General features: G+C 49.3%; 3 protein-coding genes across 3 annotated transcripts in view; 2 read left to right on the forward strand and 1 right to left on the reverse strand.

Moving 5' to 3' along the window:
- Positions 1–4,750, reverse strand: part of nnt2 (nicotinamide nucleotide transhydrogenase 2) — an 11,803-nt gene extending 7,053 nt beyond the window's left edge. The window contains exons 1-9 of the mRNA XM_037979859.1: positions 4,444–4,750; positions 3,582–3,811; positions 3,294–3,493; positions 2,915–3,002; positions 2,645–2,733; positions 2,374–2,561; positions 1,696–1,829; positions 1,430–1,621; positions 978–1,128 (exon numbers count right to left, since the gene is read on the reverse strand). Of these exons, the coding sequence (XP_037835787.1) occupies positions 978–1,128; positions 1,430–1,621; positions 1,696–1,829; positions 2,374–2,561; positions 2,645–2,733; positions 2,915–3,002; positions 3,294–3,493; positions 3,582–3,811; positions 4,444–4,579 (1,408 nt within the window). The 5' untranslated portion in view covers positions 4,580–4,750. The remainder of the gene's footprint in view (positions 1–977; positions 1,129–1,429; positions 1,622–1,695; positions 1,830–2,373; positions 2,562–2,644; positions 2,734–2,914; positions 3,003–3,293; positions 3,494–3,581; positions 3,812–4,443) is intronic.
- A 985-nt stretch (positions 4,751–5,735) lies between these two features.
- Positions 5,736–9,324, forward strand: spata5l1 (spermatogenesis associated 5-like 1). Its single transcript, XM_017441384.3, has 10 exons — positions 5,736–6,613; positions 6,694–6,879; positions 6,983–7,267; positions 7,349–7,534; positions 7,906–8,064; positions 8,139–8,348; positions 8,419–8,646; positions 8,720–8,854; positions 8,927–9,052; positions 9,128–9,324. The coding sequence occupies exons 1-10, from the start codon at positions 6,023–6,025 to the stop codon at positions 9,263–9,265; spliced, it is 2,244 nt and encodes a 747-aa protein (XP_017296873.1). The 5' UTR covers positions 5,736–6,022; the 3' UTR covers positions 9,266–9,324.
- A 158-nt stretch (positions 9,325–9,482) lies between these two features.
- lg15h15orf48 (linkage group 15 C15orf48 homolog) lies at positions 9,483–10,630 on the forward strand. Its single transcript, XM_025002888.2, has 5 exons — positions 9,483–9,591; positions 9,765–9,820; positions 9,899–9,987; positions 10,057–10,117; positions 10,297–10,630. The coding sequence occupies exons 2-5, from the start codon at positions 9,785–9,787 to the stop codon at positions 10,363–10,365; spliced, it is 255 nt and encodes an 84-aa protein (XP_024858656.1). The 5' UTR covers positions 9,483–9,591; positions 9,765–9,784; the 3' UTR covers positions 10,366–10,630.
- The last annotated feature ends 1,809 nt before the right edge of the window (positions 10,631–12,439 follow it).

The following is a 12,439-nucleotide window of genomic DNA, read 5'->3' on the forward strand; positions in this document are numbered from 1 at the left end:
CTATCCCCGCCAAGCCGAAGGTGGTGACCATCTGAGTGAAGGCTGCGTTGGGAGAGATGATTCCCAGAGCGAGGCAGGTGGAGACACCTGGAAAACAGACAAACACACCTGAGGAGGTTCTTCACTCAACAAACAAACAAATAAACACCTGCTGAAGGAAGCAACAGTTCTGGCTTCAGTTCTCCTCCGAGGGATTCTTTTATTGAATATTTATTTATTAATCCGATCAAAGTGGAATTTGACAGATTTATCGTCTGAACGTCGAGTCGTTGCTCTGTTGTCTGTTTTCTTCTTCTGCATCAAAACCTTCAGCTGATCCCTGCTGGACTTTAGGTGTTTGTAACTTTTATACTTTTCAAAATATTTCACTTGATTTATAAATATTTTCTCCACAGAGACTGAGATGTATTCAATTCCTTCAGAAACATTCTTCATTGTTCTTTTGCTGCTTTTAGCTGTCAGCTACAGTTTTGCAGCTTTTAGCTGTTAGCTGTTAGCTACAGTTTTGCAGCTTTTAGCTGTCAGCTACAGTTTTGCAGCTTTTAGCTGTCAGCTACAGTTTTGCCTCTTTTAGCTGTTAGCTACAGTTTTGCAGCTTTTAGCTGTCAGCTACAGTTTTGCCTCTTTTAGCTGTCAGCTACAGTTTTGCCTCTTTTAGCTGTCAGCTACAGTTTTGCCTCTTTTAGCTGTTAGCTACAGTTTTGCCTCTTTTAGCTTCTGTTTCAGCTTCTTCACTGGACTGCAGCAGTCATTCGGCTCAGCCTGTTAGCTTCAGGCTGTTTCAGCTTCATATTTAATAAATTAAATTAAATATTTGATTGGAGCCAATTTAACATTTGATTTATTATCAGAACAGATCAAATAAAATCTGATTTCGGCCCGCCTCCCTGAACGCCGGCGGGTGATATGCATTTCTCTCTGGAGGTCAAACTGAGGAGCTGATTATCGTCTCGCGGTTCTGGTCGCTCGGGTCGGACCTGCAGTGTAGACCCCAGCAGAGGTCAAAGTTCGTCTGAAAGGGGAAACAGCTGCAGCTTTCTCAGCCTCCAGCTGGGCCACGGTTTTCTGTTTGAGCGGAGCCGGGGGGGTTGTTTTAGGGAGGGGTGCTGGGAACATGTTCCTGCCTTCCTGCACACAGAGAAACACAGGAGAACCGGATTCTGCGTGAGAAGCAGACATCAGGACCCAAACCCAGACTCGGGGACTGAAGCAGCGGTTCTGAAAGATAAATCTGTTTAACTGACAGTAAGATGATACGTCCTGCAGAGCTCGCATGGTTTCAATGAAATAAACAATCTGTCAAAAACAAAATTCCTGGAAAATTATATTTTGAAATGTTCCTAACAATCTGAGATCCAGTTTGATCCGGCCCAGCTGGGACGGGATGGGAAGGCTCCTGCTGAGACACAGAGAAGAAATAAGAGCCAACCTTCATGACCAGAGTCCCTCGGATGACGTGGTCTATGGTTCCGTAGTCGAAGTCCTCGGTGGGCTCGTAGTGGAAGCACTCCTTATCTGGGCTGATGGCCTTCAGGAGCTTCAGGATGTTGTTGGAGTACAGGGTGCTGGCCTGGGTGGCCATAAGGCTGGGGAGGTCCGTGTAGCCCACGTGTGTCACGCCCTAATAAAACACCCACATCACTGAAACACTTCCTCCAGGTGAATGACTCGTGGGTAACCAATCAGAGAGCTCACCTTGTAGACATGCAGCTCTCCAGGTCTGGTGGTCTCGATGTTGCCCCCCGCCTCAGCAGCCAGGTCCACCACCACAGAACCATCCTTCATGGACTCAACAAACTCCTTCTTAATCAAAACAGGAGCTCGCTTCCCTGCAGGACACAAAGAGGCAACAAATCCATCCCATAAAAAGATGCATTCAGAGAGCAATGACCTACAGGCTGAACTGGACCCCAAACAGAGCCTGAGACTGGGCTCAATGAGGCAGTGGAAACCACAGGTCCAACCATGGAAACCACAGGTCCCAACCATGGAAACCACCGGTCCAACCATGGAAACCACCGGTCCAACCATGGAAACCACCGGTCCAACCATGGAAACCACCGGTCCAACCATGGAAACCACAGGTCCAACCATGGAAACCACAGGTCCAACCATGGAAACCACGGGTCCAACCATGGAAACAACCAAAAACATTATTGCCCTTTAGCCTTTGGTGAATAATGAATAATGAATCTGAGCTCAGATAATAAAATTTAAACAGTTTAACTAAAACTTTGTCCGATGTTGAAACAAAAGAAAAACGAGATAAAAGATAAAACTTTGAGCTCAGCTGAGAGTCTGAAGGCTGTCTGAGGGTCAGTGAAGCAGGAATCATTTCTTACAGCTTGGAGAAAAGTAGTTTCTGTTCCTGACCTGGGATCAGAGCCGTGCTGATGATGATGTCCACGTCTCTGCACTGCCTGGAGAAAAGCTCCATCTCTGCCTCGATGAACTCTTTGGACATCTCTTTGGCGTAACCTCCGACCCCTTCACCAGACTCTTTGATGTCCACCTCCAGAGGCTCCGCCCCAAACGACTTAAACTGCTCCAGAGCCGCAGGTCTGATGGCACAACAAACGGTCCGTTCCTCATCAGAACCACCAAGACTGAAAACAAGAGGAGATTTTCTGCTTTCATGTCTTACCTGGTGTCAAATCCTCTCACTATGGCCCCCATGGACTTAGCTGCTCCCGCCGCGGCTAAACCGGCCACCCCGCCTCCAATGACCAGAACCTGGGGACAGAACCAACAACTTCAGGACTGAACCAACAACATCAGGACAGAACCAACAACATGAGGACAGAACCACAAACATGAGGACAGACCCAGCAACATGAGGACAGAACCACAAACAACTTGGGGACAGAACCAACATTATTTTGAAAAGACAGAAGTCTCTCGGTCCAATCGGTACCTTGGCCGGAGGAACTTTTCCTGCAGCTGTGATCTGACCCGTAAAGAACCGGCCGAAGTGATTGGCAGCCAGAACCACAGCTTTGTATCTGCAAAACAAGAACCCAGCAGGTCAGTTCTGGTCCCGCTCAGGTTCTCGTGTCAAACCTTCAGAAGCAGCTTCTAACGGTAAACTTCCTGAATTACAGAGAAAATCTGTCCAAACTGAGAGACGAGTTCCTCTACATCTCCTGATTTGATCCTAAAAATAAAACATGTCTTGATTCAACAGCTAACGTTTTTACTGGGTTCATCTGGGAGGAACAGGTTACTGGAAGTAGGTCAGTAACCCATCTGACTGGGACTGAGGTCAGGTTCTGGTTCTGGTTCTGGTGCTTTACCCTGCGATGTTAGCCATGGAGCTGAGAGCATCGTAGCCCTGAGCGATGGTGACTCTGGGCACCTGGTCCATGGCCAGAACCGTGCTCTGCCTTTCCGACAGCTTCTTCAACAGGTCCGGGTTCTGTGCTGGGTAGATGAAGCTCACCAAGGTGGACTGGGCCTTCAGGAGGTCCGCCTCGCTCACACTGGGCGCTCGGACCTGAAACCATGAAGGAACCAGCGTAAAAACCAGAAGTTCTGCTTCAGTGAGTTTAAACTGTAAAAACCAGACGAGTGACGTGGAGAACCTTAAGGACCAGGTCCGATCCGAGGGCCCCCCTGACGTCGGTAATTGTGGCTCCTGCGTCTCGGTACTGCTGATCCGAGAACTTGGACTCTTCTCCGGCTCCGCTCTCCACCTGAACCCTGAAGCCCTGTTTGACGAGAGCCTGGACCCCCGCAGGAGACAACGCCACGCGGCGCTCGTTCTGAAACGTCTCCTTAGGAACGCCAACCACCAGGTCTCTGTAGGGCACACCTGAACACGCACGCACACACAACACACACAGACACACACAGCTCTGAAATGCAGGTCTGCACTCAATGTAAACAAACTATTTATTTCGTAGTTTTGTTTTTGTTTGGTGTTCAGATCTTTAAAGGAAGCTGTTAAAACTTCATCTGTTTGAATGCATCTCCTCCTTGTGTGTGTGTGTGTGTGTGTGGCATCATGTTACACATTTCTTCTTTCCAAATATGGCAGAACGACCTCGCCGCCATGGCGACACATTTAGCAGGTGATTGGCTCTGAGCCACACACACATGCGCGCGCGCGCACGCAGAGAGGCCTGCTCTTCGACACACACTCAGGATTTAAACTTTAAAGCTCAGAGTCTCAGAAAACGTCCACAAACACTCTGTGGCAAACAGCCTGCAGGCCGGCTGAGGAACAAACGTGTGAGAATGAAATCTGTCAGCCGGCAGCTGAGATTCAACAGGTCACCTTTAACTGACCTCCTGTCTGCTCCGTGTTAGCAGCTCAGATGCTTTCTTCCAAACCAACCAACCGCAGGTTTCCACTCCTCGGAGCCAAACACAGACTGTCAGAAATCCTCACCTCGACTCAAACTGGGCCACAGAGCCTCTCAGAGACGGCCTCACGGTTCCTACCTCTGGAGGCCGTTTGGTCCCATAACACCGGGAAGGTCCTGAAGGTCCTCCTGCTGAGAGGTTTCTGCTGGAGCGTCCTCTGAGACAGGGACAGAGACAGACAGGAGCTGGAGACGCAGCGCAGGAGGGTCGACATGGTGGTCCTGAGACTCCGGCTGCTTCTTCACTGTGAACACGGAGACGCTTCTGTCAGACAACACGGAGCATTCTGAGTCCCCCCCTCAGTGGGTCAGCCACAGTCTGAGGCCTGCAGGCTGCCACACACACACACACACACACACTCACACACACTCACAGGGGGATTACACACTGCAGGACTGTTCGCGAGATCTGGAGTTCTGACGGCAGAGGGAGACGGGCTGAGCCAAGTCTGACCTGCTGGGGGGGTCAGGGGTCAAATACAACAGCTACACAATTTAAAGTTAGGAAAAATAAAAGTCAGGAGAACAGAAACTCTGATTTTCCATTAATTATTAAGATGAACATAAGACCTAATTCTAAAAATAAAATAAAACAAACCTTCTGATTGGGTCTGAAAATGAGAGACTTGTTAATAATTATTTTATTCTCAGGAAACAGCAGGTTCACCTGTGAGACGTTCTTTACCCAGAATCCTTCACGGCCTGCCGCTGATGCTCATTTATGTATAAATAGATGTCACGTGACCTCCCTCCTGATGAGCTCCTGGTTCACCTGTGAACCAAAGACACCTGAACGTACCATCAGGAACAAACAATAGGTTGTTTTACTAAAGGTACGCGCCCGATGCTGTTCTCGTGATACTTTGTTTAATCATTACAAAATAATTTTTACATTTTAAAGAAAATAAAAACATTACTGGAGATTACCTGCGTCTGTTCCAGTTTAGACTCAGTGTTGTTTGTTTTCCTGTCCACTAGGTGGCGCCAGAGCGTCAGGAAAAAATATCAAAAGGTTGGACAACCAACATCTTTCCCTGTGCTCATTTACTGAAAGGTTATCACGCTTTAACATAGCCTCTTAAATCCTGATTGGTGACATTTTTAAATTAAGCTTTAGGCTAAATATTTTTTAAATAGCGTCATAACGATATAAATAAAAATCACCAAATGCACTTCAGGGACTTCATAATAAATTTCCAACATAAATGTTTGTGTTTGAAACTGATTGAATACAACTTTATATTGTGATAACCTCATAAAAAGCTTTAAAAAATAAAGCCAACCCTTCTCAAATTTAAAATACAGTGATATATAAATAAATGAATGGCGGAACCTTCCTGTTGCTCAGCTCAGGGAAAGGTTTTTGTTGGCCATCTTTTTTCAGCAGACGCCACATGCTTTTTGTAAACATTAGTCGTTTCGTGTCTGATAATAACTATTAAAAGTTAAAAGTTATTGTCTGAACCTTTATCTAACATGCCAGTTCATCGCAGCTTTACTGAACTATAGTAAACTATGTTAATGCAGCTGTAGTTAACGCAGTTAAATTAAGTTTTGATTGTAAACAGCCGGTTAGCTAGTTAGCATGTAGCTAAAGTGTCAAAATTCTGGTTCTGTTTTGGGGTTTTTCTGCAGGTTCCGCTGGGCTCTGATGACCAATGCGGTCTCTGAGGCTTGTGTCTGTGGACCCTTCGGACCGGGGTTCTCAGAGGCTCAGGCTGGGTCCGGGTCTGATGTCGGCGCTGGGTCTGAGGCTGGGCTCCCCGCTGCTGGTCCCTGTCCCCGGGGGCAGCTGCCTCTGCACCGCCTGGCCTCGCTCGGACCTGACGGAGGACTTCCTGCAGATGGACCTGAAGTGTTTCAGCCCCGGGCTGATGTCTCAGGTCCCCTCACAGCTGATCCTGGACCCGAGTCAGCTGAGACCCGTACCCTGCCCCAAACTGAAGGCGGTCTCAGTCACGGTTCTGGTCCAGAGTCCGGATTTCAGGAGAACCTCTGCTCGGGTTGTCCATGAGCTCGTGAAGGAGCTGCTGAAGGGGGTTTCTGTCCATCAGGGCTTTGTGGTCAACCTGGAGGATTATGAGACACAGATTAGATATGTTGTCCTGGACCATCTTAGTCCAGATTCGGGTGGTTCTGGTTTAATCACCTCAAAAACGTCTGTGGAGGTTTCTAAGGTCCAGACAGTCCGGCTCTATAAGAGTCAGCTCCAGGACCAGCAGACCCCCCCGCTGGGAGGACTGGAGGAGGTCAGGTGTATAAAAAAACCTGAGTTCTTCCACACTGAGACCTTTTGTCTCATGTCCTTCCATGTTGTTGTCCCCTGCAGGTGAGGACGTCCCTGAGAGACATGCTGCAGCTGCCTCTGCTCTACCCCAACACCCTGAGGTCTCTGGGGGTCTCCTGTCCCAGAGGGGTCCTCCTGATCGGGCCTCCGGGAGTCGGAAAGACCCTGTTGGTCCAAAAGGTGGTCCAGGAGGTGGGGGCCGTCCTGGTGGTGGTCCGAGGACCGGCGGTACGAAGGCTTGTGTTTAAAAATCTATATTCCTGATGAATTATTGTGTTGATTTAAAGATGAAGAATTCTGTGAGTCCGTTGATGGAAACCCGGTTTTTCAGATCGTCGGGTCGCGGCCCGGTGAGAGCGAGGAGACGCTTCGGGCCGTGTTTGAGCGCGCTCAGTCTGCAGCAGAGGAAGGTCCCTGCGTCCTCTTCCTGGACGAGCTGGACTCCCTGTTCCCGAGGAGAAGCGGGTCGTCGGCTCCAGAGACCCGGCTGGTGGCTCAGCTGCTCACGCTGATGGACGGGATGGACCGGTCCGATCGGTTCCTGATCGTAGGAGCCACCAACCGAGCGGACAGCCTGGACCCGGCTCTGCGGCGGCCCGGCAGGTTTGACAGGGAGGTGAGCTGGTTGTTCTTCTCAGCGTTCAGATAAAACCAAAGAGCCCGAGAGTTCTGGTGTGTGAGCGTTGGCCTCCTGCAGGTGATCATCGGAGCTCCCACGCTGCAGCAGAGGAGGTCCATCCTGTCCGTTCTGTGCCAGAAGATGCCCGTGGGTCCCGGTCTGGACCTGGCAGAACTTTCTCAGATCACGGCGGGATACGTGGGAGCGGATCTCAGCGCTCTGTGCAGAGAAGCTGCCATGAACGCTGTGAGGGAAAACGTGAAGGTAAACCCTGAAGAGCTTCTGAGAGGTCAGGAGGAGATAGTGGAGCTGCTGCTCAGGCAGATCAGGGATCAGTTCTGTTGGAATATTTAAAAGTTATTCAGTCAACCACTGATTAAACTGCAGGAAGAAGAATGTTCAGTGAGACTGTCCTAACGAGGTCCTGATAACGAGTCTGAATACAGGAAGTGCTCGTTAAGACTCTGTTGTGTGTTTTCTGACCCTGTTGTGTGTTTTTCTGACCCTGTTGTGTGTTTTTCTGACCCTGTTGTGTGTTTTCTGACCCTGTTGTGTGTTTTTCTGACCCCGTTGTGTGTTTCTATGACCCTGTTGTGTGTTTTCTGACCCTGTTGTGTGTTTCTCGGCCTCTGCAGGGTTCAGGACACCAGCAGGTGGACCTGAAACACTTCCTGGAGGCTCTGAAGTCGGTGCGCCCCTCCTGCCTGAGGAGCAGCCTGGGCAGGACGGAGATCTTCCCGCTGCTTTGGGAGCAGATCGGAGGTTTGGAGGAAGTCAAACTCAAACTGAGACAGGTGGAGAAATCAGCTGAATTCTGACTTCTTGTCTTATGCAAATCGAAGGTAAACGATTATTTTTCTTCTCAAAGAGCATCGAGTGGCCTCTGAGACACCCCGAGGCGTTTGTGCGTCTGGGCCTGAGCCGGCCCCGCGGCGTTCTGCTTTATGGACCTCCTGGATGTGCAAAAACCACTCTGGTCAGAGCTGCGGCCACGTCGGCTGGCTGTGCCTTCCTGTCCATCAGCGGTGCTGAGCTGTACTCTCCTTACGTCGGAGACTCCGAGAAAGCTTTGGCTCAGGTACTTCCCTTCCTGTTTACTTCCTGTTTGTTTCACCCTGAAACACCTGAACCTGGCTGTGCTCCCGCAGCTGTTTGCTCAGGCCCGGGCCTGCGCGCCCTGCATCCTGTTCTTGGATGAGATCGACTCTCTGATCGGCTCGCGGTCCAACACCCAGAGTCCTAACGGCGTTCAGACCCGTCTGCTGTCCGTGCTCCTGAATGAGATGGACGGGATCGGCCTGAAGACCCTGGAGAGGAGAGGAACGGAGAAGATCCTGCAGGCGGGGGGAGGGGAGGAGCTTCACAAGCAGGACGAGGTCGTACCAACGTCACGTGACCTCTGATCGGAACAGCAGGACTCGGTTCTAAGTTGTTCCTGTTTTCTTCCAGCTGGACCTTCAGGAGGTCTGCAACAAGGACGTGATGGTTGTTGCTGCCACTAACAGACCTGAGTGTTTGGACAGCGCCCTCCTCAGGCCGGGCAGGGTGGACCACATCATCTATGTCCCCCCACCTGACCTACAGGTAAACCTTCCATTATGAGGAGGAGCTTCTGTGATGAGCTGACCTCACAGCTGCATCGTCTGGTGTCTCCAGGCCCGACGGTCCGTCCTGCAGGTCCGAACCTCGTCCATGCCTGTTGATGCTGACGTGTGTCTGATGGAGCTGGCTGCACAGACTGAACTTTACTCCGGAGCTGACCTGGAAAATCTCTGCAAAGAGGTAAACGTGTAAAAGCTGCACGTGAATCCAGATCTCACACTCACAGGAGTTCAGTTTTATTTTTGTCTTTTCCAGGCTGCTCTTCTGGCATTACTCGAAGAGAACATGGAGGCGTCGAGCATCAAACGCTCACATTTCCTCCGTTGTCTGAGTAAAATGAGTCCTTCTCTGAGCGCTCAGCAGATTAAAGCTTATCTGACTCCTCCCAGATGATCAAACCTTCTCTACTCATGTATTAAAACACAAATAAAACCAATAAAACTGAACTGCCAGCCTTTCTTGTTCTTATTGTCTGGAGTTTTAAAGTGACCTGATTCTGGCTGCAGCTCAGTTCCTCAGTCTGACCACCGGGGGGCGCTGCACGCTGAAGGACTATTGATCATCATTAAGTGGATGTTTTGCCCTTCAGTGGTGCATTACAATACAGGAAGCTACATCTGTCTACGTGCCTTTCACCTCGTCCAGCCTCCCGCCCAGCCTTCATCAGCTGCTGCTTCGCTCCTCGGGACTCAGAGACGTCAGGGACTTCAGAGCTGCAGGTAAGAGACCCAGGCTGAGACCAGGGCTGAGACCTGGGCTGGGACCAGGGCTGAGACCAGGGCTGAGACCAGGGCTGAGACCCGGGCTGAGACCCGTCTCTGATCGGTCCTCCTCCGTCCTCCTACTGATGCTCAGGATGTTTACTCCTCACTCAAACCTCTCTCCTCTGTAGGTGTTTGAACGATTTGAAAAATGTCTTTTTTCCAAATGTTGAGGAAGAGGAAGGAGGTGAGTCCCAGCGAGGATGTGTAATTGTTGTTGTTGTTGTTTTGCATCTTTAAAGATGATTTCATGTTTGTTTTGTAGCTCATTCCTCTGGTCGGCTTCATGGCTTTTGCTGCGACAGGTGCCACCTCTGCGTGTCTCTACTTTCTGTTTACTAAACCTGACGTGATGTGAGTTTCACTCTTATTCTTCCTGTTTTACAAAAACTCTTCATCTAAAAGGTTTAATCCTGTCTGCAGTCTGAACAAGACCTCAAACCCAGAACCATGGGAGAGGCTGGACCCCAGTAAACCCCAGAAGGTAACCTCTGACTGTATTTATCATGTTGGGACAGAAATCTGCAGAGTCATGGTTGTTTACCTCGGGGACAGCGTGTCTCATGTTACCTCACATATAGACGGAGCTTCGTGTCTCCACCTGCTCCACCTGCTCCACCTGCAGACACACTCATTCTCCACATTCCCATCCTCTTCCTGCAGCTTCTCAACTTCAACCAGCAGTGGAAGCCAGTGGAGGAGCTGGAGATCGTCAAGTCCCTGACCAAATAAATGCTCCAGAACCGCCCCAGAACCGCTCCAGAACCGCTCCAGAACTGCCCCCCATCAGTCTAACAGAATCCTTTCTGCACAAACTAGGACTCTTTGACACTCAGTGTGCGGAAATGCTTCTGCTCAACTGGTGGGGTTTCAGCCCACTCTCGACCCGCTTCAGCAGAACCTTCCTGTTTGGTACCAGATGTTCGTTAATGTCAGAGAGAAACGACCCGATAATTGTTCTGTATAGTGTCAATAAATTATTGTTGTAAACATCAAAGTGTTTCATTTGTCCTTCTGTGCTGAATGCTTATCGCCCGCTGCGTTTCCGGCCACGCCTTCAAAGTAAAACCTTAAAAATGATGATAAATGAGCTGCTAGTTCCCAGAGCTCCCAGAGTCAGACTCTCAGCTACTACCACCAAATATCAGCCCAATATCTGAAGCCACTTTGTTGGCTGTGGCAGCCATCTTGAATCAGGTCGGCTCCAAAGGTTAGTCAGTTGTAGACGTTCATCCAGGGATTATTTCCTGAAACAATGAAATCCACTGGTTCATGAGATATTTTGCTAACAGACGCGAGGTGAAGACATTATCGCCCTCGGGTGATCGTCGTGTTTTTCATGTTTGAAGTTGGAGTTGGTGAAAGTTTTCCTCCCTTCAGCTGAGCAGCAGCAGCTCAGTCACAGTGACTCAGCAGAACCAGATGATAGGGCGGAGCGGTGGAGCGGAGGCTACAGATCCGCAGGTTTGAACCCCCACCCCTAACCTGTGAACGTGTGAATTCAGAACAAAAAGTCTTCTCACGGCTGAGGTTCAACTTTCTGCCGTCCAATCAGATGGGTTCATGTGTTCATAGCAACTTAAACACTAAGGTTTGTTTCATGATGAACACATGAGAGTTAAAGGGTTAAAACTCATTAAACCACAACAAACACAAGGAAAAGAAAAGATATCTGGGGTCAGAATCTGGTTCTGATCCGAAGGAAGCAGAACCCATCAGAGAACCGGGTCAGTCCTGCAGAACCGGACCTTTTAGAAGAACAAACCTTTAAATCTTCCGTCTGTTTCACTGTCTGCCTGTTAGCAAAATATCTCATGAGCTGCTGGACGGATTTGAACTTACTGGATTCAAGATGGCCGCCACATTAAAACCTGGCGTGGTGGTAGCTGAGGGTCATCCCCAGCACAGACTCTGAGGGCTGACAGAGAGGCGGCGGGTGATATGCATTCCTCCAGGGTTGACTGGAAAACTCCCAGAATGCATCACTTCAACGTCACATTGCATCAGCTCAGAGAAGAACCCGATGATGCTGGAGATCTGCAGGAACGTTCTCCGGCTCCAGAACCACAGACATAAAACCGTCCGAGTCAAACATTCATCCGTTTTATTGTTTGCAGGAAATCCAGCTGCACTTCTGAACCTCTGCTTGATGCATCTCTGACCCGGTTCTGTTCAGAACAGAACCCTCCTCCCTGCAGGTTCTGTTCTACAGCAGAACCAGGTAACAAGTCGTTCTGGAACATCTTCAGGACTTAAACAGCTTCCAGTGAAGCTAAATGTTGGTTTGATTTGATCAAAATGAGAAAAACTGGATTTTTAATGACTGTTGGTTGATCAGGACCTCAGGGAACCGGGTGAGAACAGGTGAGAACAGGTGAGAACAGGTGAGAACAGGTGAGACTGTTCTTCTAGATTCTAGAACAAGGATTTGATCAGATGTTAGTAAAATAAGAACCAGGTGAGTCGATTTAGTTCCTTTTTAATGAGCTTCACGTTCAGCTTCAACAAACTCCTGAAACAAAAGCGTTTGTTCCATCTAAACTGAAACAGAACCTGTTCTGTAGGCAGAGCAGCAAGAATCAGAACCAGAACCTGTTTGACTTGTTTTAATAACAGCAGTAATTATTAGCAGAACCTCACAGCTGCAGGTCAGTGGATCGCTGCAGAACCTCATTTCATCTAAAACCTGTCATTAAACTGGGGTTATAGTTCCTGAGAGGGAGGTACAATCGTAGGTTCCCCCAGGTAGAACTGTAGGTTCCTCCAGGTAGAACTGTAGGTTCCCCCAGGTAGAACTGTAGGTTCC

Source organism: Kryptolebias marmoratus, linkage group LG15 (genome assembly GCF_001649575.2).
Source record: "Kryptolebias marmoratus isolate JLee-2015 linkage group LG15, ASM164957v2, whole genome shotgun sequence".
In the NCBI taxonomy this organism is placed as follows: Eukaryota; Metazoa; Chordata; class Actinopteri; order Cyprinodontiformes; family Rivulidae; genus Kryptolebias; species Kryptolebias marmoratus.